This window comes from Orycteropus afer, unplaced genomic scaffold, assembly GCF_000298275.1.
Source record: "Orycteropus afer afer isolate SDZICR_OR568_19922 unplaced genomic scaffold, OryAfe1.0 scaffold00751, whole genome shotgun sequence".
Taxonomy (NCBI): Eukaryota; Metazoa; Chordata; class Mammalia; order Tubulidentata; family Orycteropodidae; genus Orycteropus; species Orycteropus afer.
In genome coordinates this window covers 822,722-849,623 of record NW_006922338.1, presented here as the reverse complement: position 1 = coordinate 849,623, position 26,902 = coordinate 822,722, and the positions used below count along the sequence as shown (strand labels likewise).

The 26,902-nt window shown below is 61.0% G+C and overlaps 1 protein-coding gene across 1 annotated transcript in view; it reads right to left on the bottom strand.

Moving 5' to 3' along the window:
* The window catches only part of CACNA1H (calcium voltage-gated channel subunit alpha1 H), a 103,998-nt gene that overhangs the window by 73,325 nt on the left and 3,771 nt on the right, over positions 1-26,902 (bottom strand). Inside the window, exons 5-12 of the mRNA XM_042783223.1 lie at positions 22,463-22,621; positions 17,042-17,098; positions 16,613-16,801; positions 16,215-16,244; positions 10,180-10,280; positions 9,294-9,425; positions 7,707-7,830; positions 4,446-4,553 (exon numbers count right to left, since the gene is read on the bottom strand). Of these exons, the coding sequence (XP_042639157.1) occupies positions 4,446-4,553; positions 7,707-7,830; positions 9,294-9,425; positions 10,180-10,280; positions 16,215-16,244; positions 16,613-16,801; positions 17,042-17,098; positions 22,463-22,621 (900 nt within the window). The remainder of the gene's footprint in view (positions 1-4,445; positions 4,554-7,706; positions 7,831-9,293; positions 9,426-10,179; positions 10,281-16,214; positions 16,245-16,612; positions 16,802-17,041; positions 17,099-22,462; positions 22,622-26,902) is intronic.

The window sequence follows — 26,902 nt, the reverse complement described above, 5'->3', positions numbered from 1 at the left end:
CTTGGAGACCCTGTGGGCAGTTCCACTCTGTCCTCTAGGGGCGCTGTGGGTCAGAATGGACTCTATGGCAGTGGGTTTGGTTTGGGCTCTGTTTCCATGAAGATTGACAGCCTTGGAGACCCTGTGGGCAGTTCCACTCTGTCCTCTAGGGGTGCTGTGGGTCAGAATGGCAGTGAGTGTGGTTTGGGCTTTGCTCCCGTGAAGACTGACAGCCTTGTTTTCCAGGGGGGAGGTTATGTCCCCAGCAGGGCATCGCCCATAACTGTTCCTGTTGCAGCTACTTTTCTGGTAGACCCACAGTTTACAAACTTGTGCCCCTTCCGGTTTCACTTCATCGTGACTGAACTGGGAAGAGTAGGTTTGAAGCCTGTGCAGTCTCTGCTTGTCAGGACCTGTGCTTGGTGTCGGCGATCAAATGAAGCAAAGTCGGACCTCAAGGAGCTGCTACTTGAACAGGGCACACTGCTCGGGTGGCCCTCCGCTCACTCACTCACCCAGCATCTCTTCGGTCAGATGTTCCAGACGCTCCTGAGCCGGGAGGAGGTTACCGTTCTACCAGGACGTCGACCTGTATGTTTTCCCATTTTGATTATCGTCCCAGCGCACCCACCTCTGCAGACTGGAGCCTGGGCCAACTTCACGGGCCATGACTGAACCGGGAAGCACCAAGGATCCAGGCGTCAGCAGGGGCACGCTCTGTGATGGCCCCAGATGAGGGGCCCGCCTCCTCTCCCCAGCCCCTGGTGGCTCCCCACATGCCTGGGCTGGTGGCCGCGTCACCCCAGTCTCTGCCTGCATCGCCACACGGCCTTCGCCTCTGTGTCTATGTCCTGTCCTCTTCTGTCTCTTGTAGGTAAACTTGCCACTGCACTTGGAGCACACCAGCATGATGTCATCCCAAGGTCCCTAGCTCGACTGCGTCCGCAAAGACCTGTTAATAGTGCTGCTGTAACACAAATACCACCAGTGAGGGGCTGTGACAAACGGACACTTGTTTCCTCGGAGTTCAGGAGGCTACAAGCCCGAATCCAGGGAGCTGGCTGTAGGGGAAAGCTGTCTGTCTGTCAGCTCTGGGGTAAGGTCCTCATGTCTTCAGCTTCCTTCCGATCTTCACAGGGCATTCGTCTCTCCCCATCTGTGCTTCTGAATCTAACGTGCTTCTCTGATAACTCAGAAGTGGCTCCTTTTAGAAGGACCTACACTGATGTCGCATCATTTACATAACAAAGAAACCCCTGCCCTCAAATGAATTGTGTCCCCTGTGGAAGGGTTAAGATCTCACAGAATTCCAGGGACAGAATCCGACCCACATGAGTCACACTCACGGGCTCGTGGGGTTCAGTTGTGGGCATATTTTGGGGGGCTGCCATTCAGCCTACAGCACAGCCCGTGCAGGGGGCACTTAGCAGGGTTCTCACAGAGTCCCCAGTCCCTTCTGCCGTGGAAGGCCCTGTCCCTGACAGCTGACAACGAACTCCCGGGTCCAGCCACCGATCTCCCCTCCTTATTCAGCCCTCCCTTTGTCGGTCGTCCGTGGGGACCTGGCCCCGTTCAGTGTCACTCACAGAGGCTGTTTGTGACCTCGTGCAAGGCCTGGGGCTGTCTCGGCCGGGGACACGCTCCCTGCTCCGTGTGTGGCCTCTTTGCTGTCACCACCTTGCAGTCTCAGTGGAACAGCTACTGCAGCCACCGGGCAGGTGACCTCCCTGTGTTACCAGGACTGGCGTCTCTGAGCTCCCTTTCATGTTGCCCTTGCCGGTGGACAGACAGTGGATTCATCAATGTCGAACACTTCCACTAGGGCACCAAGCTTGCTCCCAGTCCCCGAGTACACGCCTGGGCATCGGGGTGCATGGCCGTGGCCTCCTCCTCCCTGTTGGCTTCCACTGGAGTTTGCATCTGGGCTCAGGCTTTGCAGGGGCAGGCGAGGATGTACGGAGCCCCGAGGTGGTGCAGAGAGTGGACGTGTGCCCTGCTCTCTGGAGGTTGGAGGCTTGTGCCTGCCCACAGGGAAAGGCCTGGTCACCTGCTTCCACACCATCAGCTCTGGAATCCCCACCCAGCCCAGCTCTACTCTGGTACACGTTGGCTGGCCGTGATCGCAATCACTTGAGGTTTCTCTGTTCTTTTTTTTTTTCACAAGGATGTATGTGGGAGTTCCCAGAGCAGCTACGAACAAAGACTGACCTAACAATGCCCCCAGCACCCCCTGGAGATGCCAGATCCAACACGGTAACCGTGAACGCCAGAGCTCAGCCGCTAGTCCCTCAGAAAGGAGAGGAAAGCACCCACAAAGTCAGCAGGAATCCAGGTTACGGGAGAAGAGCTCTTGGCTGCTAACAGGAGTCCAGGTGGGGCAGTGGGTAAAGTGCTCGGCTGTCAACTGAAAGGCCAGCAGTTCAAACCCACTGGCGGTTCATAGTTGTAGCACTCTGCTTCCCTGACATATATGCACATATATGCATGCTGTAAGGAGCCCTGGGGGAGCAGTGGTTAAGTGCTTGGTGCTAACCGTAAGATCACTGATTCTAAACCACCCACTGGCTTCGAGGGAGGAAGACCTGGTGACCTGCACAGAATCGACCACCAGCATCCACCGACGATACGAAGTCCACGAGTGGGAAGAATCAGCACTGTGTGGAGCATGGTTCTCCCCAAATTCGCAGTAAACTCAACGTGGTTTCCAAACCCAACCGAGGTTTCTTAAAATGTAAACCTTCTCTGGGTGAATCAAGGGTCTAGGGCAGTGAAGCCAAGGGCATCAGACGTGAGGCCAGTGGGGGACAGGGTCATAGCTCTCAGTCCCATTCAGGCACTGCAGTGGGGGGCCCCCTGGACTTTCACTCATTTCACTCATTCCCACCCACTCCAGGCTGTGCCCAGGGGACAGCAAGACCCTGTCCCCTGTGTGTCCTGAACTGCAGAGAAATGTCTGTGCTCCTGGCCTTTGGACGTCCAATGAAAACGAGGGGGGTGCGCCTGGCCCCCTCTGCATCCCAGGCAGCGTGCTGGAGGAGGGGAGCCACAGAGAAGGGGCCTCAAAGGGCCCCCCTCCCCACACCCTGGCCATCCAGCCCATCTGCAGCCGGCTCCCGGGGGACCCCAGAGAGCGGAGGCAGAAGGCCAGCTCTGTCTGCACAGCCACGTCTGAGAATCGATCCGACCGTAATTGGACTTGGAAGAGGTTTAATATTTAACGGGATTAAATATTTAAACAGGCCGGGTTGACGGGGATGGAGAGTTGTGCAGGGAGCCAGCCAGGACGGGAAGCAGGCCCGCCCCACCCAGACGGAGGGAGAGGTCAGACGGCCCCACCCAGGAGCTGCAGCTGCCCAGGTATACAGCCGGTGCTCAAGGTGACCGTTTTTGCCCCAATGGAGCATTCAGGGCCCGCAGAACACCGGGGTCTGGGAGTACCCAGGACCCCTCCAGCTCCCTGCTCTGAGCCAATGTGCCAATCAGTTCTGTGAGGCTGGGAGGCGCTGTCTCCTCCAGGAGGCCTGCCTGGAGTGGCTAGTCTTCCTTTGCACACCCACTGCATCACCTCTACAGTGCTGCCCCTCCAAGGTGGTGGTGGCACGGCGGCCTGCGTCAAGGCCAAAGCCCTGCACACAGTCACTGTTCAGTGCTAGCTGTTGGTAGATGGCTCCCAGGCAGCAAGGTGGAGGTCTGCCCCCTGCTCTGAGGCCAGACTCACAGTGGATGGGAGTAGTGGCAGATGGACACCTGGCTGGAGGGACAGTAGCAGGGACCGGCACGGACAGGGGGATGTGCTCTGGGGCAGCTGTGACAAATGACTTAAAGCTGTGACGTTTATTCCCTTGTGGCCCTGGAGGCTGTAAGTCCGAATTCAGGGTGTCGGCAGGCCACCCTCCCCCAAAGGCTGTGGGGAGGGTCCTTCCTTGTCTCCTTCCGCTCCGGTGGTCACAGGTCTTCACAGGCTTGTGCTCACGTCACTCCCGCCTCTGCTCACCACGTCACACGGCCATCTTCCTGTGATCTCTTCTTTAAGCACACTGGTCACTGGGTATAGCTCCTGTGTGACCACACCTGACCTTAACTGCTAACGTCTGCAAAGACCCCGCCTCCAGATAAGGCCACCGTCACAGGCACTGGGGTAGGATTGGGACGAATCTTTCTTTAACCCACTACCCAGAGGTCACTTCCACAAATATGGATGGCCGAGAAGAGGGCCACAGGGTTGGGAGCCAGGACCCCAGCTTCTCACCCTGGCTCTGCTGTTAACAGGCCCTGGGATCCCCGGCAGGACGCGGGCCCAACATGACACGTCTGTCCTGACATGCGGATGCTCAGATGGGGACACCCTGTGTGGCCCAGGGCCCTCCATGTCCCAAGCACCCCCCCATGCCCATGGCCACGTGGCCGCTGCATCCGGCCTCCTGCTTCCTTCCGCCACCCTGGGTGCAGCTTCCCGGCGCGCCCACCCTGTCTGCCGGCTGGTTCTGCAGAATGTCAGCCGGAGCAGGAACGGAGCGGGTCTGTTTGATGATCTGCAGACACAGGGTGGGGCGGGCCCGCAGCCTGGGATGGACCTGGAGGGAGGGATGGGGCCCACACCCCAGACCCAGGTCAGGGACCGGCCACACCCCAGACCTGGGACAGGGGGACGGGCCCACACCCCAGACCTGGACAGGGGGACGGGCTCACACCCCAGACCCAGGTCAGGGACAGGCCCACACCCCAGACCTGGGACAGGGGGACGGGCCCACACCCCAGACCTGGGACAGGGGGACGGGCCCACACCCCAGACCTGGGACAGGGGGACGGGCCCACACCCCGGACCTGGGACAGGGGGACGGGCCCACACCCCGGACCTGGGACAGGGGGACGGGCCCACACCCCGGACCTGGGACAGGGGGATGGGCCCACACCCCGGACCTGGACAGGGGGACGGGCCCACACCCCAGACCCAGGATGGGTAGATTGGGCCCACACCCCAGACCTGGACAGGGGGACGGGCTCACACCCCAGACCCAGGGCAAGGGATAGGCCATAGCCTAGACCAGAGATAAGGAAGGAAGGGATGGGCGGATGGGTCCCCCCTCAGGCTGGGCCCGAGGGCAGCTGTGTCCCTTGCCACTTCGCCCAGGACGCTGTGCCGGACCAAGGGCAGGCAGGGCAGTTGGAGAAATCGGAGGAGGTAAGGCCAGGACAGAGGTCTAGCTCTGGGGCCAGCAGGCCCATCCAGGGCCGTCAGAAGCAGATAGGGGCTCTGGGGTCAGACAGACCTGGGACCCGACCCCATCTCCACCCCTCCCCGAGCTGTGCTGGGACCAGGTGACTTCACTTCATGGAGGCTGGATTTCCTCGAATGTAAAATGGGCTTAGTCATGGCATTGCCGCATGGAGGGCTGAGGCCCAGGACACCCTTGATGGCCCTCCCCTGGGGTCCTCACTGGGGATTCCTGCCAGAGGGGGCCATGGACAGACAGGTCCCCTCTGACCTCCTGCAGGGCTCCCTGAAGCAGGGAGGGGAGCAGCTGTGTCCCCGGCTGGAGAGACGGAGGGTGGGCCAGGAGGAGGGTCATGGGCCTGGGGGTCTCACTGTTCACGGTCCCCTAGGCAGCCTCCCGCCTGGAGGTGGCCTGCCCCACCCAGACCCCACCCAGCTGTGGCCAGTATGGGTCAAGGCAGCCAAGGGCCTTAGGGAGGTCTCTAGGCACCCCCCCATCTAGCCTGCAGTTGGTGGGGAAACTGAGGCAAGGCTAACACAGTCGGCATGGGTGAGCTGGACTGTGGGCTGAACTTGGCCACATGTGCTCTACTGAGTGGATGAATGGTAGTACTGGGCACTACTGAGTGGATGAATGAGGGACTGAATGAATGAATGAATGAGTGAATGAATGAGTCAATGAATGAATGTGTGAGTGAATGAATGAATGAGGGACTGGATGAATGAGTGAGGGAGTGGATGAATGAATGAGGGAGTGAATCAATACATGAACAGTGAACAGATGAATCTTTGCCTGGCTGTTTCCTGGGAGCCACCTGGCTGGTGATGTGTTGGGACCCCCAGGCAAGGGTCCAACAGGGCCCCTTGACTAAGCCCACCCCCATCCCCCAGGGCCTGGGTCTTCAAGTTGGCCAATGGGACAGCTGCCCCAGGCCCGACAGCAGGGCATGTGGGAAGTGCTATGGGGACTCCGGGCCCTGCCTGATGGAAGGACACAGGTCTGGAGGTGGCGGGGAGGCGTCTGGAGTCCTGTTGCTGGGACCGCCTCCCTTGGCATGAGCAGAAGCCCATCTGTGTGTCAATCATAGCCTGTCTGGAAGGGCCTGGCCTCATCTGAGGAGGGCATCCTGCTCCCAACGGACCTGTTCAGGCCTCCACACCCATCCAGGCACGAGGTCTTAGCACCGGGATGTGCCAGAAGGTGTGAGGGGACACGGTATCGTGGTCCTGCAAGTGTGTGTGTGTGTGTGTGTGTGTATCCAGGAGCCCACATCCATCATGGTCATGTGTGTGTGTGTGTGTGTGTGAATCCATACCCATTGTCCCACCTGGAGTGAGAGGAGACCCACCTCAGAGGCTCCACTGGGCCCTCCCACAAGTGGGCTTGAACCTGGACACCTGCAGAATGTCCCAAACCCAACAGATGGCCTGGTTGGGGGCAGAGGCAGGTGACGGAATAACACAGGAAGGCCTCTTGCTGCACCCCTACCCCCACCCGTGCTCTAGTCTTACCTGAAACACCCCACAGCGAACCCAGGGCTCAGTGTCTCCCTCATGGCCATCTCAGGAGAAGGGTGTTCAGCCTCCCTTGTCCCCTTGTGATTCACACACTGACTCACTGGCTGTTCCTTCTGGCAAGACATCCCTCCCCATTCTGCACACTGGCATGAACTCCTATTCAGTCCTCAAAACCCCATGAGATCTGGGCTCTGAAAGTCAGCTTGTTACTTATGCCAATTCCTCAATAAAGGCAAGACATTGGGGGCAAAACTGAGGCAGCGTGCCCCTGGGGGGCTGAGGCCCTGTGGGAGGTAGATGTGGAGGGTCTCCACGAGCAGTGACCCGATGGGTCGACCACAAGCTGCTCGTCCCCCCACCCCCAAAAGAGGAGGCCCGAGGGGAGGTTTTTTTACTATTATTGCCAGAGGTGTCCCCAGCCTTTCCTGTCAGTCACTGCTTCTGAGGATCCTGGGGCTGACCATGGATGACGCATCAGGCAGGAGGCTGGACCTGTTTCCTGAGGGCCTGCAGAAGCTGGGACAGTGAGACACGGCCAGCCTCCCCCTCCCCACCAGGCCTGGCCTTGGCCAGCTCAGGCTGTTCCGGGGGGCAGAGCTCGGTGGCCGGCAGGGGTGATCTCCACAGGAACAACCTTGGTGACCAGCTGGTGGGCGACTTCTGAAGAAAGCGTCAGGAGTCTGGCTGGAGGCGGCCATCTGGCCAGAGAGGTGGGCCAGAGACCTCATGCCAGGAAATGGGAGAATTGGGCTGGGTGGACCAGGGCCAAGGGGGCAGGTGGGGTTCAGGCTTCCCCCAAACTCAGCTCTCAGGCCCCAGGATCCTGCGGGAGGAGTCACCCCCCCACCCGATGTGGGCCTGGTGGTTCTGCGTTCCTGGGGTCCCCTACACAGCCCAGGGACTCCCAAGGGCGGCAGTGGTCAGGCAGCTCACAGGAAGGGGTGCTCGTGCAGAGGGGGCAGCCTGCCGCTGTGGAGGGCACATTGCAGCCCACCCAGCGCCCACCCAGCGCCCCACCTGCTTGGTCTGGACAGTCCCCTGTCCCCTGAGCCCGGACCACAGCCCACACCAGTTCTGTCTGAACCTGGGGGTGGGCCGTCAGCAGGATTTTATAAACTCTGCAGAAAAGCACACCCATTGGGCGTCTGGCACCCTGAATCCTCACGGCCCAAACATTCCCAGGTCCCAACACAAGACCTGGCGCCTAGCCAGCCCCCAGGAGGCCCCCAAGCCCCCCCAACCTCCCCCCACACACACAGTGGGATGAAGTGTGTCCTCCCACACTCACGTCCCCTGGATGGCCTGAGAGTGGCCTTCCCCACAGGCGGGTCTGCGGGTGTGAGTAAGCGGAGGTGAGGTCGTCTGGTTGGTTACCTAGTGGGCCCTGAGACAATCGCCCTTCTGAGATCTGCAGAGGGGGAGGGGGAGAGGCCACTGGTGCTGGAGGCAGAGATGGGGTGATGCAGCCATGAGCCCAGTCCGGCCTAGGGCAGCAGGACCTAGGAGAGGCTGGGGCCTCACCCGAAGCCAACGCTGAGGCCTGATCGAGTCTGCAGGCTGTGTCCTCTGCTGGCCAGAGCCTCTCATCCTTCTAGGCTCGACCTCATGTCCCCTGCCCCACAGAGGCCCCGCCAGCCAGACCCCAGCAGGAAGCAGGCACGCTGCCCCTGGACCACACAAGGACAGTTCCCCCCACAACTCCCTGCAGCTCCTGAACTTGAACTCAGCTCTAACCAGCTGCCCTCAGCTTCCTTAGGCCGCATGGCCCACCCTGCAACGTACCCTCATACTGGGCCCCAGGATGCAGGATGACAAGGGCAGCTCCCATCTGGCACGGTCCCTGCAGCCATGACTCACATCAGCAGAGAGGTCCCCAGACCAGTGTGTGTCCCTAAACCTAATCATGTCCCCACTTTACTCCCCACTCTGCATTGGAACCTCAAGTCAGGGCTGATGGGTGCTACAGGGGAGGGGGCTGCTGGCTCTGGGTCGGGAGGGGGCTCCTCTGTCCCCAGAGCCCCAGCCAGGGTGGACGTCAGGGATACAGGCCGTGTGGACCATGAGCTCAGGGGAGCCCATCCCAGGCATGACTGTGGGGGCAGCCAGCTTGCCTCCGGAGCCCGGGGTGTGAGTGCGCGTGGTCTGTCGCCCTGGCACGGGCGACGTCATCATCTTTAATTGGGAGCATCACACTTCTCAGGGAGCTGTGACCAAAGCACGCGGCTTGGAGGGCTGGCAGGTCAGCCTGGTCTATAAACGGTCCCAGCTTCTTAACCCAGACGATGACCTCCACAGGGGCTGGCCTGACCTTGGACTGGCAGCGAGCTCCCTGTGACTCAGTTTCCTTGAATGAGGGGCCATGAGGAGGCTTGACCAGGCCACAGGGTCCCCGCTTCTCCCCATAATTTTGGGGTCAGGCACCCCAGGCACTGAATGGAGACAGTGCCCTAACCAGGCACACTCCCCTCGTAACCCCCAACCCCCAGCCAAGAGCAGGAAGGGCCTGCCTGGTGGTCCGAGGGGGTCCAGCCCAGGATGGAAGGCCTCGGGGACCAATGGGGAGCCTGAGAGGGTGCCTCGCCTTGTCCGCCCAGCAAGCAGGGGTGCTGAGTCTGCGTGGGCGTCCAGCATCCAGTCACTAGGCAACCACAGCGCATCTCCACGGAATGAGCCCCAGGTACCAACAGTGACGTTCGTCGGGCAGCTCTCGGCTCTGGAGGTGGGAGAGGAGGTTCTGCCTCAGGGTTAAGGGTGGCAGGGGCTGCAGGGCCAAGGGGTCTGCTGCCCTCTGCCACCTCCCCAGCCCCCTGAGTTCCACTCTCGGGCGAGGGCTGAGCTGGGGAGGAAGGCAGGGCCAGAGGCACTGTGATCCAGCACTGCCTGGGGCCCTGGTTCCCCCACAAGTCCCCACTGCTCTCACCCTTGAACTGAGCTCTGGCCTGGAGGACCAGCTCTGAGCAGCTGTCCTTGGCTTCCCTGGGCTGCACTGTCCACCCAATACCACCAGGGCCCCAGGTCCATGGACAGGCAGGGGAGGGTTCTGACAGGGGGCTGGGCACAAGGGGTGAGAGAGAGGCTTGCATTAGTGAACAGAGTCACTCTTGGGGGCCCTCTCCATGAGGATGTCAGGGGACAAGATGTCTTATGGGCCACCCCTTCCTCCGGCAAGCTGCCTCTATGGCCCATGTGGGGGTCTTAGAGTCACAGGGACCCTGCCTGATCCTCGTGGCCCTGAGGGTGCCCCACAGTGGGGGTGGGGAAGGAGTTAGCTCATCTCCACCTCCAGGGAGCCTCAGAGCACCCCGAAACCCCTCCCAGGGTCCCTCCAGAAACCCACAGCTGAGGTTCCTCTGTGAGGGGTCCTGGGGTTTCCCTTGACTGTGAACTTCAGACTTCTCGGGGTGCCCTGATCGGACAGATGGACAAGCACTCATGGCAGTTGGGGGTCAGGGCAAGTACGTCCACACCTACGGGAAGACAGAGGGTCTGGCACATTGCCTGCACCGAGCACCGAACGCAGGGCGCACACTTCTCCAGCTGCAGTGTACACGTAGGCCAGTCCCGAGTGCTGCCAACAGGACATCCCTTCAGAACTGGGTGTGTATGTCGAGGGGGGACCCAGCCCCCAGATAGCCCCCTGTCCTGCCTGCTCCCAGGGGCAGATAGCGAGCGGCCCCTCCTGTGGCTGTCCTCCTACCCACGTCTGGGAACAGGGGTCCGCTCTGTTCACCCCTGCTGTGACGGAAGCCCAGCCCTCTTTACACAGAGCCCCGGTGGTCTGCCTTCCAGGCCACAGGGCAGGGGTCAAGGGGTCACCACCCCACCATCCCCCCACACACACTTAAATGGCAGGCTGCCGAGCTGTTGGCGTTCATTTACTTAGCAAACGCTTACCAGGCACACACCAGGCCCATTTGGGCTTGAATATAGGGCTCCAGGGGAGGTCTGGTCCCAGAGAGTCTGGCCCAGGGCCAGGAAGAGCCTTGGAGCCCCAGAGCCAAGGCCAGGAGCACGGCTCTCCAAGTGGCCTTCAAGGGAGACTGGGTGAGTGGCCCCGAGTGTGGGCAGGACTTGGTCATTCCCACACATTCTAGGTGGGCGTTCTAGAAGCGCATTCTAGGTGGGTGGGCAGAAGAAGGGGTAGGGGTGGGAGGTGGGGGGTGTGCTCCAGGGTCCTGGAGGAGGGTTGAGCAGAAGGGGACTTTATGGGGGCACCAAGCTGGGGTGTCTGCAAAGAGCCAGAGTGCAGTGGGGTGGGCAACGGGCATCCATAGATGGTTCTTGAGCGAAGCCGTTGTGTTAGTTACCAAGGCAATCATGACAAGACTACCACAGGGGGTGGCTTTAAGGGGAAGAAATTCTGTTCTGACTTTTCTGGAGGCTAGACATCTCCAGGGAATGGTCCTTTCTGACAACATGACCCAAGTATGTGACATGAAGTCTGGCCATTCTTGCGTCCAAGGAGCATTCCGGCTGCACTTCCTCCAGGACAGATCTCTTAGTTCTTTCAGCAGTTCACAGAACTTTCAGCATTCTTCGCCAGCACCACAACTCAGAAGCATCAACTCTCCTTTGGTTGTCCTCATTCATTGTCCAGCTCACATGCATATGAGGCAATTGAAAATGCCACGGCGTGGGTGAGGCTCACCTTAGTCCTCAAGGAGAGGTCTTTGCTGTTCAACACTTGAAAGAGGGCTTTTGTAGCAGATTTGCCCAGCATAATAGGACGACTGATTTCTTGCCTACTGCTTCCATGGGCTTTGATTGAGGATCCAAGTAAAACGAAATCCTTGACAACTTCAATCTTTTCTTCGTTTATCGTGATGCTGCTTATTGGCCCAGCTGTGAGGATTTTCGTTTTCTTTATATTGAGGTGTAATCCATGCTGCAGACTGTAGTCTTCAATCTTCATCAGTAAGTGCTTCAAGTCATCCTCACTTTCAGCAAGCAAGGTTGTGTCATCAGCGTATCGCAGGTTGTTAATGACTCTTCTTTGAATCCCAATGCCATGTTCTTCTTCATATAATCCAGCTTCTTGGATTATTTGCTCAGGATACAGATTGAATAAGTATGGTGAAAGGATACAACCCTGACATACTCCCTTCTTGGTTTTAAACCATGCAATGTCCCCTTGTTCTGTTTGAATGACAGCCTCCTGGTCTATGTACAGGTTCCTCACGAGTACAATTAAGTGTTCTGGAATTCCCATTCTTCTCAATGTTACCCGTAATTTGTTATGCTCCTCACAATCAAATCCCTTTGCATAGTCAATAAAACACAAGTGAACATCTTTCTGCCATTCTCTGCTTTCAGCTAAGATCCATGTGACATCAGCAGTGATATCCCTCATCCCACATCCCCTTCTGAATCCAGCTTGCACTTCTGCAAGTTCTCTGTCAATACATTGCTACAACCGTTTTTGAATTATCTTCAGCAAAATTTTACTTGTGTGTGATATTAATGATACTGTTCGATAATTTCCACATTCTGCGGGCTCACCATTCTTTGGAATGGGTACAAATATGGATCTCTTCCAGTCAGTTGGCCAAGTGGCTGTCTTCCAAACTTCCTGGCCTAGACGAATGAGTGTCTCCAGAGCAGTGTCCGTTTGGTGAAGCATCTCAACGGGTATTCCGTCAATTCCTGGAGCTTTGTTTATGGCACTCCCTTCAGTGCAGCTTCGAGTTCCTCCTTCAATGCCATTGGTTCCTTATCATCTGCCACCTCCTGAAATGGTGGAACACCGACCAGTTTCTTTTCGTACCGTGATCCTCTGTATTCCTTCCATCTTCTTTTTGGGTGTGTCTTCCACTAATCTCTTTTGAGATAGAGCAGATTAAGTGAGCAGAGGTGGGGGAGACAGATTCAAAAATCTCCAAGGACCCAGGAACAGAATTTGAAGAAGAGACAAGGCCTTTCCCCCAGAGCCGACAGAGAGAAAGCTTCCCCTTGACCTGGCGCCCTGAATTCACACTTCTGCCCTCCTAAGCCGTGAGGAAATAATTCTGTTTGTTGAAGCAGCACCAGCTAAGAGTCCCCATGCTCCCTACCGCCATGCCTTCTCCTGTCCTGCAGCTCTCCACAGAACCCCCAGACGAGAAGGTTCCATGGAGGCAGCCCCCAGGGTTGGGCAGGAGCCCCAGGGCTGGTGGTCTGCAGCCCTTCAGCACCTCCAGCCCGGTGGGAACCCTGGGACCCAACCTAACCCTCCTTGGGCCTGCCTGCCCCAGACCCTGGCAACCGTGCCCTTCTGGAACCCTCCTGGGTGTGCAGGCTGAGCTGGGGGCAGATGCCGGGGCACGAAGGGGTGACCTGGAGGCGGATCCGCTGAACCTTGTCTCTATTGATCCAAGGACAGTCACTCAGGCAGGCCCCATTACCGCCCTCACGCTCCATTAAGAGTTTAAAAACAACAATTGACCAGCGATTCTGGGGGCCACAGTACAGGGCAGGAAGCGGTAGGATTAGGAACCAGCCATTGGGTAGAGGCACTGTCTTTGATGGAGGGTGGGGGTGTTGTAAACACTGTCTCTGTTACCAGTGAACTGTGTCCCCCCAAAAAAACACGTTCAAGTCCTAACCTGGGTTCTGTGACTGTGCCCTGGTTTGGAAGTCCTGACCCTGACTCCTGGTGCCCCGTAGTGTCAGAGTTGCACCCTGCGTCACAGGGTTGCACCACACATCATGGGGTTGCTCCACGTGTCACGGGGTCACACCGCATGTCACGGGGTCGCACCAGGCATCACGGGGTTGCACCCTACGACATGGGGTTGCACTGCACATCACGGGGTCGCCCCAGACGTCATGAGATCACACCACATGTCATGGGGTTGCACCCTGTATCACACCCTGTGTCATAGGGTCACACCGGGAGTCACGGTGTCACACTGCATGTCACGGGGGTCATACCGCACATCACGGGGTCACACTGCATGTAACGGATTGCACCCTGCATTACGGGGTCGCACCCTGCGTCACGGGGTCGCACTCTGTGTCACAGGGTCGCACCACACGCTGTGGGGTCTCTGGGGCTGATTTTTCAGAAGTATATTGCCAGGCGTTGCTTCCAAGGCAGCTCTGAGTGGATTCAAACCTGCAGCCTTTGAGTTAGCGCCGACCCTGCACTGTTCACACAGCCAGGGACCCCTGCAGCCCCCCAACCAAAACCAGACCAAGCTCAGTGCCGCTGAGTCAGTGCGACTCACAGTGACACCGTGGGGTCTCCAAGGCCGTGAATCTTTATGGAAGCAGACTGCCACTTCTTTCTTCTGCAGAACAGTTGGTGGGTTCAGACCACTGACCTTTTGGTTAGCAGGCAAACGCCTTAACCACTACACTATCAGAGCTCCTTCAAGCCACCAAGACAGAGCAGTCACAGGAAACCAGGACAGTGCCCCAGCCACCCCACCCGGTGAGGGGCATTTAACCTCCCGCTGGATGGGGGCTCCTCCCTTTGCCCCCATCACTCCGTGTCTTGCCACTGGCTTCAGGGCCCAGGAGACCCCAGGGAGTTTGTTTCTGCTGCCGCTGGATGCGTGGAGGGGCCCTGACCCTCCCCCTCAGGTCCGTTCTTCAGTGAACTCAATGCCCACCCTCTGGGGCCTTGGTTGATGGTGCGTGTGTTTAGGGGGGCAGTCGGGGAGCCTCCTGAGGCTGTGGGGTCACTGAGCAGAGAGGAGCTCCCGACTCAGCCTGCTTGCAGATGACCTGAGGGGGATGTTGTGGGGACCCAGTGGAAGCCCCTGCCCCCTGCTCTCGGACGTGGGAGGTGGCCAGCTCTAGTCCGCCCTCCTGCTCCCCACTCGACCCTGTCGTCATGGAAATGGACCACACTGAACCGCAGCATCTGGGTTCATCTCTGACCAGGGCCTGGTGTGGGTAGAACCAGGTGGCCTCTCTTTACATCCTTTAACTGGCCGCCACCCCAATCCCATCTCCCACACCTCCCACAACCCCCCACGGCTACCCTGGCCAGTGAGTCCCATGGCCAGTGGGTCCCCAGGCCGGAGCTCCCTCTGTCCCCAGAATGGGGGATGGGCCCTCGTGCCTGGGTCCTCAAGGGCTACCCCAGCATGAGCACCCACCTCTCCCTCTCCCACCGGATAACAGCTCTCAGTTCCCTCCTTCCTGGTCCTTCCCCCCAAAGGTGCCAGCCTGAGGGGCTTGCTTTGGCCCAGGCAGCACCCGGTGGGCCCGAGAGGAGCACTTCCTAAGACCACTCCTGCTGGAAGTCTTGACTCTCCCACCCTCTCCCCTTCTCCAAATCACTGCTCAGCCACCATCTCCCCCGACACAGAGACGCCTCCCAAGCCTCCCAAGCTCCAGACTGTCCACAGCAGCGTAACTAACAATCACAGCGACCTTGAACACGGAATGGTAACCTTGAACACAGACTACCCGTGTCCTAGGTCAAAACTGAACAAACGGGCTTCAGACACTTCCCGACCCTACTGACTGTAATGGCTGGAGGAGAAGCTGCGAGCTGGAGAGCACCCCTGCCACCTGAGACCGCTGCATGTCCCCACCGTGGCCCTGGGCAGTGGGTGACGTCCCAGCCCCACTTCCAGACCACTCCAGGGCACCATCCCCACCGGCTGCTGTCCCTCCACCCTTTGTGGTTCCTCTAGGACTCAGGTCCAGCTCAGAATGTCCCCTCAGGGTGGGACGCCAGCCCAGCCTGCAGCGGGGGCCACAGCTACTCAGCCTTGTCTGGAGGCAGGTTCCAGTCTCCGCTGGGCCTCAGGTCCAGACGGCCAGGGGGGCTGCAGGGGCTCAGGAGGAAAGGAGGGGCCCGGCCCCACCCCAGGGGGACCCCCTGATGCTGGGCATCATGGGAATGGTCCCTCCCAAGGCTGACCCCCCCACACTTCGGGGAGTTTGGGCTGGGTCCCAGTGAGAAGGGGTCAAGGAGGAGGAAGTGACCAAGGCCACAGGGCTGGGAAAGGGCTGGTGGGGACAGGGTGATGGGGAAAGGGAGGGGTCGGCAGGGACAGTATGTGTGTGTGTGCACGCGCGTGTATGTGTGTGTGTGTGAGCCTGTGTGTGTGTGATTGTGTGTGCGCACACGCGTGTGGTGGGAGTGAGAGGAGGGGCTGGCAGCACCGGGCAGGCGTAGGGACACACCCTGCAGCGGCCAGCCCTTCAGGGCAGATTTTCTCGGGAATCTGGGGCAAGCGGCCCTTTCTTCCTTCTCTGAGCAGCGCCGCGTCCCGGGAAGTGCATTAGCGCGGGGGCGGAACGGAGCTCGCGGCGGAGGCCACTCCACCCGCCCTCGCTTCGCCCGGAGTGGCGGCGGTCGATTCCGTCCCAGCATCTATTTAGAGCCCGCCAGGGCCTCGAGGGAGAGGCCAAGCTAATGGGGCGCCAGGGCAGGGGAGGGCGCTCCCCGGGGACCCCCCTACTGGCTTCCCTCCCTGGTGGTGGGGGCCGTCCTGCCCCCCGCGCGTCTCCTCGGAAGAGTTGCTGAGTGAGCGTTCGGCGTCCTAGCGACAAAGAACCTCACCTCCGCACCCCCTGCCTCCCGCAGAACCGGCTACAGGGTGGACACTGGCCGGGCACCAGGGGTCAAAGCCATGGCCAGCAGCAGAAGCCACAGGGTCCCAGAACCCGCCCTGACTGTGGGGAGGCTCTGTGGGCTGGGGACCCTGCTGGACCCTGAGAAGCCCATGTTTTGAACACCATGTTTTGTCTTCTCTGGCCTCCGGGCAGGGCCTCCCGAGACCCCAGCCCCATGTCCTCAGGTCTAGGACTGTTCGCGGCTACCACACCAGGGATCCGGCAGTCAGAGGACCCTGCCTGTCGATGCCCTCGAGCCCTCACTGTCCTCTGGGGGTCCAGCTCGCCACCATTTTCCTCCCCACCCAGCCAGCCTGGGCCTGGAGTGTGTGGGGGGAGGCCCACCTGGGGGGAGGTCACTCCCATGATGCTCAGGGTGGGAGGGTCCACCTGGGGGGGGCCGTTCCCAGGACACAGCGCAGCTAAATTTATGTCTGACACCACCTCCAGTGGCCAGCCCGGAACAGGGGTCTCCGAGTGGAGGTCAGGAGGAACCAGCCACCAGGGGGCTGCGAGGGCCCCAGTGCGGACCCTCTGAAAAGAGATGAGCAGCAGTTGGGGTCTGCCCTCCTCCTCCTGCGAGGCTGGCACTGCCCCCACCTCCGGCCTCACCTGTCCTGAATGTGGCTGGGACGTCCCTGGCTCTGCCCTGGCCCTGTGCTGTTCAGGAGCACTTTGACTCGACCCTGGACTTGATGGCAGTGGGTTACCATTTTACTACCAAGGAGTAGGTGATGAAGGGGCTCTGGGCAGACCCCCCAGACTGGCACAGACCTTGGGGACTTTTTGTCCCACAGCTGCCCCCTCCAGTAGGCCCATCGGGAGCTCTAGCTGAGGACCAGGGGGCAGAGCTGGACCGGGTGGCACAGGCCCTCCCACAGGATCAGAATCAAGTGGGGGACGCCAAGATGCCCTGCCGTGGGGGGCTGCCACTCCCTGTTCCTGGTCCCTGAAGGCCTCGCTGGTCCTGAGGCCGGAGGGGCAGCTTCCTGCCCATCGGGCCTGATGAGGCCTGTGTCCTGCAGCTTCCCAGACCAGGCAGATGCTACCAAGGGGGGTGGGTGACACTCCAGACCCCGAAGTCCACAGGTGTCCTGGGCCAGCACCTGCCACCCCACTGGCCTGTGGGGGTGCTCCCATCAGCTCTCTGAGCCCAGGGGCACCGTAGCTTTATCCTCTGATGACCCAGCTGGGAGCCTCCAGGGCAAGGGGTCGGGGTGCAGGGCACCCTCCCTCCCCAAAAGGCCCTTCCAGATGTGTCTGTCCAGGGCGCCTGTGAGCTGGGGAGTGGACAAGGTGGCCCGCCTTGCCCACAGCCAGACGGGATGGGGGGGAGGTCAGGAGATGGAGCCTCAGAAGCCTGGACTCGGCCAAGGTCTCCTCCCAACCCCTTGCCGCTTCCCACAGTGAGGTGTCCAGGAGAAACGCGAGGTCCAGCCAGTGGGTGGGGCAGCTGAGACCCGGGTCCCCCTGCCCTGCTCGTCTGCCTTGCTTTCCCCACCTGTGCAATGGGGGTCAATCAGGGCCACAGGCGGCTGGTGAGGGGGCAGGGCCTGTGGGGGCTCGGTCAGTGAGCCCCCAGAGTGGGAGGCGGGGAGTCCCTGAGGGCCGTGAGGGGCTAGGGGTCGGGGCAGGGAGTTAGGGAGGGCTGGAGTGCAGCGTAGGGCAGCGGGGCGCAGCGTAGGGCGGTGGCGGGGGGCAGAGGTGGGCCCTCCTCCCCTACAGCACTTAGCGGCTGTCCTGCTCCAACCACACTCCTGCCTCTAAGTGCCTCCTGCAGCACCCCGCCCAGCGGCCACCCCACTGTCTGTATCAAGGGCTCCCTGACTGAGTGCTGGGCAGGCCGCCTGGCGCCCCAGAACGCTGGGTGTCTGAGCACTCCTGCCATGTCCTCTTGGTGGACTTGAGGTGCCCTTGTTGGGCTCTGGTTTCAGGGAACACTCACCTCCTTTCCCACACCAAGTGTGGTCTCAAGAGAAACTCCTGTGCTGGGAAACTCTTCTTTCCAGTCTGTAGCACAAAGGTGCTCAGGACAAGGTTTCCCTGGGTGCGGGACACCCTGGCAGAACTCTCTGTGGGCCGTGAGCACTGCACCCCTGGCCCACCCACTCAGTGCTGGGAACATCCACTTCCCAGCCCCTGGTCGCGACAACCAAAAACGTCCCCAGACGTGGACAGTGCCTGGGGGCAAAGAGCCCCCACTATGAGGAGAGGAGAGGTGGGCGGTGGTCCCACAAGGCTTGGGGCAAATGGAGGAAGGTGATTTGAGGGCCCCACACCAGGCCCCTGGGCACCCCCCAGTCACGCTGGGGCCATTGGTGAAACCCAGATGTCCTCACTCCTTGTCTCAAGTGGGTCCCAGAGGTCAGAGGTGGACAGGAGGCACAGCCAAGCCCTGGCAAGGCCCACCAGGGAGCACACACCCCACAGGCCTGGGGGCTTGGGGACTTTTCCAGATGCCCCACAGTGCTTACAGGCGGCCTGGCTGGAGTGGGGGTGGGCGTCTTGTCCCTGAGGAGCTGCTGGGCAGGCCAGGGAAGGCAGCAGGCGGGCAGGGGAGGCAGCCTTGACCGTCCCGCAGACGACCCCAGCCTGACCTTGATCACAGAGCCTGGTCACCGGCAGAACGTCCTGCATTGGACACTGCTAGGGCCTCTCAACTTCCCAGGTGTCTGGGTTCTGGGGTCCTCCTCTGCCCTTCCTCGCTGGGACAGCTCAAGGTCTCGGTGTGCCTGAGAACAGGGCAGGGTGGGGGCACCTGGCTGAGGGGCCGGGCGCGGAGGTGGGGGCGTGGGGTGTCTTCTCCGCGTGTCCTTCTTAGTGGTGGCCAGTGCACATAGTCAGCGCTCAATGACCCAGGTCCTCAGCAACCCAAACGCCCAGGAGTCAGGTGAGCTGAGGATTACAGGGGTCCGCTGGGCTTGGCAAACGGGCCCCCATTCCTATCAGTGGTGCTGAGGATGGGCGCTGCTCAGGGATGAGGCTATGCCCAGGCTGGCCCGCTTCTGGGGTCGGAGGTGATCCCAAAGCTGCCTCTGCGCTTAGCCTGGAGGCAGCCCCACAGTGAGGGGCGCGGGGCCCCAGCCTCCCTGTTGAGGGATGACGCGCCCTGCTGGAGTCCCTGCCCATCCGTCGCCAGTGCTGTGAGTGTGCGGCAGGCCTGCGCCGCCTCTCAGAGCACGCCTCTCCTGCCCTCCTGCTGGGCTCTGCTGACGGGCCCCTCTCACGAATGCTCACTAGTCATGGTGACTGGACTCATTGTTGGCCGGGCTCAGGGTGGCCCACGATAGGGACAGGACAGGGGACTGAGGCAGAGACAGAGCCTGACTGCCCCACAGGCTTCCCAACATGGGGCTCGGCCTGCCTTCTTGCCCGGACTCATGTCTGCTGAGAGGAGGCTGATGGCCTCCGATCTGGGGGTGCTACTAGAACCGAGGGTGGGACCAAGGTAACTGGAACAACGGGATGTGGGTGCACACAGCACCTGCCGAGAGACAAGGCCTCAGGGTGGCCGCCTTTCCCCAGTCCTGGGTGGTGGTTCTGGGGAAGGAGGGAAGCGTCCAGGCTCTGGGGGTGGCCCACCTGGGTTTCAGGCTTGGCCATGGCATCGTGGCTAACGGTGGAACTCGGGGTGCTATCAGCAGGGCAGGGGCTGAGCAGGACCTAGCAGCCAGCCCCCCACTAAGATGCCCTGGTCCGCCGGCCCTGGTGGGCTCCACTGCCGAGGAAAGCCCAGGTCTGAGACGGAGGTGGCACTCAGAGCCCACACCACACCAGGCAGCATCCGTCCTGAGGTGGGCCAGAGCCCAGCTCCGAGTCCCTCTGCTTGGATCCAGCGGCTGGCAGGCCGGGTGACCCTGGGCCTCCCGTGTCCTGGGCTTAGAGTGGCCTCCGCAGGGAAGCGTGATGCTGTCCGCCCACTCTGTCCTGAGACTGCTGCCTTCTTAGATGTGCTTGACTCCGCTTCGGGAAGCTTCTGAGGAAACAGTCAAGGTCCCTCCGCAGCCCCCGGCCCCAGAGAACCCAGCCTCAGGGCCCAGGCTGGACCAGCCCGCTGCTGGGCGGTGGGCAGAGGCCATTAAAGGGGGCCCTTTGCTAAGCTGCCCAGGCCCTTGGGATCTGCCTGCAAGAGCAAAGCGTGGGGCTTTCGACCCCCAGTGGGTGTTCAGGACCTCTGTCAGCCCTGGGGCTCCTGTAGGACAGCTCTGTCACTGCTGCTGTCTCTCAAGCCCCTACTGTCACCGCTCCTGAGCCAGGCAGCTGGGGTGACCCAGCCTCACCCCACCGGTGCCTCAGGGCCTGGGGCCTGAGGAGTGAGCTGGGCTTAGGTGCTGCCCCTGTGGGTGTTCGGGGCCCAGCACACCGATGCACCAGTCCCTCCCTCCTGGGCAGCTACACCTACGGACCGGGCTGGACCAGGCCCCAGGACACGGTGTGCGTGAGTGCAGTGCCGACCTGGGGGCAGGAGGCCCCAGGTAAGCCTCCCTGTCTCCACCTGCGCGATGTGTCATGGCTGACAGCCAGCCCTGCCTGTGGCAAGCCCTGTGTGCGTGTCCATCCGGCCAGGGGTGGGGTAGCTGAGCCCCAGCTCCACCCAAAGAGGCCCACATGGAGGAGCTCTATGCGCGGTGCCCAGGCCCCTGGCGGTGGCGGTGGAAGTCACGGTAATTGTGAATCACGCCTGGCTGATACCCAGACCTACACCTCGCCCTTCACCCTCACGCCGCGTCACGTCATGACCTTGCCTGACCTCCATCCTACGGTGTGTGTTGGGGGGAGAAAGGGACCTGGCAAAAGGGCCCATGGACACTGCTGGGCCACGTGGGGACTTCGGGCCGCCTCTGCCCCTGCCCCATCGGCCTCTCCCCAGCCCCTCGGCAGACGCCAAAGCTCTGCTAAGCCCTCTCTTTAATTTTGTTCTCTGGGAAATTGTGGGAGGTTTTGCAGATAAAGCTGATCTGATAAGTTGAGGATTAAACCGTCCTCACAGGGACTCTTGCACAGGAGTGGGGGGCCCAAGGCGTCTCGGGGGGGCCTGGCTCAGCAGCCCTGCCCCCCATGAGCCGGCCCCCCCCAGCAGGCCTGAAGGGGAATCTGCTGCGAGTCAGGACCCCAGGGACCAGCCTTCTCTGCTCTTCAAGGTGACAGGAGTCAAGGGTACGGGATGCACACGACTCACAGGCTGGCCACCAACCCCTGAGGGACCCCCGAGGGACCCCAGACCCCCCCAGGGACCCCTAAGGGAAGGCAGACCCCTGAGGGACCACAGACCCCCAAGAGACCTCAACCCTCAAGGGGCCCTCAAACCTCCAAGGGAACCGAGGCCCCCAGAGGGACCCCAGACCCCCCGAAGAACCACCAGACCCCTGAGGGAACCCCAATCCCTGAAGGAACTCAGACTCCAACCCCAAGGGGCCCCTAGGACCCTGAGGAAGTCCAGGCTTCCAAAAGACCCCCAGCCACAGGCATTGCAAGTGCTGGGGGGTCTGGATGGCATGGGGGGTGCTCTGCGGATGCCCCAGCACCCCTCCTAGAGGCTGGGCCTCCTTTCTTGGGGGGTGAGGTACCTGAGCCTGCCTCTTTCGGCTGCTCTGGCTTGGCTGGGCCCCACTTAACCAGCCCCCACCTTCTGTATACCCCTAAGAGAAGGCGCCCAGTTCCCACTTTTGTTCTGAACAAAGGATGGGGTGGGGGGCCAAGGAGAGGCCCAGACGGGGTGGGGCCTGTGTGCTCAGGCCCTGGGGGACTGTGCAGGCGGGAGAGGCCTGCAAGCCTCCATCAGCCGTGAGAGTGTTCTCTGGAAATGCACGTTATTTTTAAATCAGGATTGACATTCCTGGCGGGTGTTCTCTTAAAATCGCCCTTGAAGACAGGCTGGAGGAGGCCCTCGGCTCCACCCCATCCCCCACGCTGCCCCAGGCCGGGGGGGCTTGCCACAGAGCCCCCCACCGCCGGTGAGCAGGGGCTGTCCCAGTCCCCCAGCCCCCCAGCTCCTGCACAGCTGTGGTCTCATCCCTGCGTCCATGTGGGGAAGGCCTCTGGGGAGGGGTGAACAGGAGCAGCCCACCCACAGCAGCTATGCCAATAGGGTCCCTGCTGTCTCGTGCCTGGCACGGCCAGGGGAAGACCCTGGAACCTTCTGACTGGCTGGGGCTCAAGTCCAAGCGTCACCTGCCCACGCCTCAGCCTCCTCACCTGTGCAATGGGTATCCTGACCACCTGAGCCGTGCGGTGGACGGAGGGCGAGAGGGGCGGATGTGCAGAGGGGGCCTCGGGCCAGGGCTGGGGCACAGGGTCAGTGGGGCACACGGCTCCACAGTGGTTCTGAACATCACCCTGCCCTGTGGGCCGTCCCTGTCCACGGTGACAGGTCAGGATCCGGGCCGGCAGAGGGTGGACAGGCCGGGCGTGATGGGCAGTCACTGGCTAGGACGTGGTCTTGGGGTCTGCCATCAGACCTCTCCCAGACGGATGGATGGGGGTTCAACCAGGAGATGCCATGTGGCCGGGAGGAGCTGGCAGAGTCAGTCCTTGGCCTGGAGGTGACCGATGGGTACAGTTGGGGGCAAAGCAGCACCCTAAAGTTCCCAGACACAGTCTGACCATCACTGTGGTTGTCGGCGGACGGGGCCCCCTGGACACGTCCCTGCCCACGGACGGCCATCCAGCCTGTGGTTTTATGGAGCACGGCGGGCCCAGTCCCCAGGCTGCTCTATGCCTCGTCCACCATCTGCTCCCAGCTTCCCCAGAAGTGGCTGCGGGGAGCTGGGGGCTGCGTGTGAAGGCAACAGGAGACAGGCTGCCGGAGGGCCGAGCAATGAAGGTGACAGAGGCAGGCAGCCGCTGGGGAAGACTGGCCACGTGTGAGGGTCCGCACGGCTCCAGAACCTTCCACAGGGACAGACGGGGAAACGGACACCAGGAGGGCAGGCCCAGCAGCGTGGCTGTGGTGGCGTCCCCGCGGCTAGGTCACGTCCAGGCTCCTGCACGGTGGCCCCTGATGGGGACACCAGGTGGGGGCGGCTGGCGCAGATGCCCCAGCCCGGCCAGCTGGCCCGGGGTGACAGACATGTCAGAGCAGGCATGCGGTTCAGGTTATGGAGGCCACTTCTCAGACACCTAAAAGGCCCTCACCCAGATTCTTATGTTTTCTGAGTCGTGCTCTTTAAAGTGTTACAAGAGGGCCCCGGGTAATAAAAGCAGTGCCACGCCCAGGGACCCGGGTGCAAGGACTCCACAGACAGGGTACACCCCAGGTCCCTGCAGGGCTGCTCACTACAGTGTCTCACGCCAACAAAATGCGGTCTGTCCACAGCACGGGGTATCGGTCAGTCTGAGAAGGTCAGAGGTCCCGGCTCACACTAAGGGACAGGTGAACCTTAAAAACCCTGCTCAGTGGGAAAATAGGGAGCAAAACACAAAATGACGTCAGGTCCAGGCTGACTGGTCTGATGGAGACTGGTGGAGGCCCTGAGACTGCGCCCCAAGTCACCCTTCAGACCCGGACCTGTACCCCACCCCCCACCACAGCTCAGCTTTCAGCCAAATAGGCCTGGCAAGGGACCTAGAATGCCAGGAAGGCCCCCACTGCTTAGATCAATCAACCAGACGAGATCCCAAGGGCGGCATCGGCCCAGGAGGAAGCGCAGAAGGCAGGAAGGGGCAGGGAAGAGGACTGAGCGAAACAGGAGACACGGGAGGAAGAGGGGAGGGCCCTGCGAGAGGGTGGGGACCGCAGTGCACGAAACAAGAGGTGTGTGGACTTTTGAATGGAAAGCGAATTTGCTCTGTCCACTCCCACTCAAATCACAACGAAAAACAAAAACCCCTGCTCAGTGAAAGCGGTCAGACAGGACCCCACCCACCCACCCAAATTGTGTGATTCCACCCATGAGACAGAAAGCAGATCAGTGGTCTCCCACACGGTTCACTCGCTCGGCTGCGAAGGTTGGCAGCCTGACTGTACTCAGCCGCTGAAAACCTCGTGAGCCCAACTCTGACAGATGTGAGGCCGTGTGGTCGAGGCCATGGGGCAGCCCGGCCGGGCCTGGCTGAGTGGCTGGGCAGCCGGACGTGTGACCCCCCCGGTGAGGTCAGCAATCAACTCCGGCGGAATCAACCGGAGCAGCTGAGGAGTGCCTTCAGGGCTGGGCTCTGCTTCCCGTATGCAAGCAGCGGCTTGGAGGATGGCGCCCAGCTCTTTGGCGCGTTTTAACCCTGCATGTAGCTGAGTCTGCATTCAGCAGCCTGCCATGCCCTGCTGATCCTGGGACTTACAACGGACTTGACTCAATGGCCTGCCGTGTGGTTTGGTAACATCGGGACTGTGCCTTTTCACTTGTCAACCTTGGGTTTTTCAGCCTCAGCAGCCAGCAGCGGCCTGAGTGAAGAAAAGCCTCCAGCTCCAGTGGGCCGGGAGCAAGAGGCAGAGCTGAAGCCCAAGGTCAAGGGGCTTTCACCCAGCCCCTAGAGCCTGGCACTTTGAACTCGGACTTCTAGCCTCCAAACTATAAGAGAATAAACTCCTGTTTGTTGAAGCCACCCCGTTGGTGGTATGTTCCTGTCAGAGCAGCACTGCCTAACCAGGACAGGCCACCTGGAGTTAGAGTCTTCTTGACAACAGCTGTCTATTTTAGGGGCCGGGGGAGGAACCGGGCTGTGCCAAGGGTGCAGGGTCTGCTGGATGAAGACAGCGCTCTGCACTAGACGGGGTGGCAGTTACGTCGCGTGCTGTGCACCCGTACGTTTTGGACGGTGAAAGCGGAACATTCCTGTTTAGTGTATGTTGTGACGGTTAATGACAAGAACAGCAACAAACAGAACCAGGAACCTCCACAGCTCGCGCTGGGGCCGGGCTCCCTGGGTGCTTGGTCACGGCTCACGGGCACATATCTTTCTGCCGTTTGCAGCCAGAGAGGCCGGGCACAGGAAGGGTGGGCAGCCAAGGTCACAGCCAGGCTGGCCCAAGGTCACACCGAGCCCCGACCCAGAGGAGTGGCCGGGGTCTTTCCCGCCTCCTCTATCCCACCCCAGCAGCTGAAGGCCCGGCTTAGAGACCGTTTTGCACCTGTGAGCCCCTCGCGGTGGTCCTGCGTGTCCTCCCACCTTCCACCAAGGAGCTTGATCTACTGCCTGCAGTCAGGATCCAACAACGGTTTCATTTTATTCGGGAGTTTTATAGCTTCTTCAAACCCATTTAGCTTACATGTGTCTGGAGCTGGTTCTGCAGGCGGGGCCGAGGGCTTGCTCAAGGTCAAGGACACTGGTCTGACTCCTGCTAGCAGACTAGTGGCCTCCCCCTCCCCGGCCTGCCTTCTCTGGGTGGGGGTCCAGGGCCTGGTGTGAGTGCCCACCCCGCCTCAGACCCTCCTGGCCTCCCCTCCAACCTGTGCCAAGCCTGGGAAGGGTCCATATGCTGGCCGACCATGTAGAAGAGAGGCCGGCGGGGTCCAGCGACTTGGACGGAGTGAGATGGGAGGTTCAGCCAAGTCGGAGCTCCTCCGAGGGCTGTGCCCACGCCTGGCCTCACCCCATCCTCATGCCTTCCCGTGGGAGGGCCCAGACTCACCTGTTCTCCCAACGGGAGAAACTGAGGCACACAGCAGCCAAGTGTCAGCCTCGGGTGCTGGATCCAGACCTGCCACTCACCCAGACCACTCAGGTGGGGACGTCCTGCATGACACTGACCACTGCTGAGTCCTGGGGGTGGACACAGCTGCCCAGATGGCCCCATGTGGCCACTCATCTCCCAGCAGGTAAACTGGGACTCCATGCCCTATGTGGGGCCCCACTGCCCAGGCCCCGGCTCGCTGGGTGAGGCTGGGTGGGCAGCACTGTGGACCCCGAGTCTACGTTCTGCCTGCTGCCATGGAGGACAGGCCAGGGACTGAGCAGAGGGTACCGTGCCCACCTCAGCTGGCCCACCCTGACACTCTCCTCCTCTTCTTGTGCCTCGGCCTACATCCTCCCCAGGAAGGGGCAGGACCCCTCTACCCCGGACTGCCTTCCTTCTAGGCTAGGTAGGGGCCCCTTCCTCCAGGAAGCCCTCCTGAGTCACCTCCTTGAGCCCATGCTCAGGCAGCTGTCTGCCTTACCTTCCCGTCCCACCCCCACATGCCCTCCCTCCTGTGCATGGGAGTATGGATTGCAGGCTCCTAGGGGCGGGGAGGGACCACTCCCCTCCACCTGAACCCCACTATCCCGGTGCTCCCCCTGGTGGGCCTGAGGTGTGAAACCCCTTCCTGTCTTCTCATCATTAAAATGTTTCGCAGGAGATGGAGCAGGGACAAGCCACCCGCTGGTACCTGGCAGATGACCGGCTCCCAGGCTCCTTGAGTTGTCATTCCTGAAGAGGGGGTGCAGTCCTGGGGGTCTGGGAAGGCAGATGGCTGTGCCCCCACTCCCCTGGCCCCCACTGTGCCACTTGGGCTGGTCACGGCCACCTGGGCTTCTTGGGAGGCTGAGCTGAGGTGACACGCTCCCTTCTTCCCATCTGGCAACTTCCCGGTGCTGGGGATGGAGGAGGGGTGGGCTGTGAGCCTCAGAAAGACGGCAGACCCCAATGCGGCAGACCCCAATGCAGCTGACCCCAATGCGGCAGACCCCAATGCGGCTGACCCCAATGCGGCAGACCCC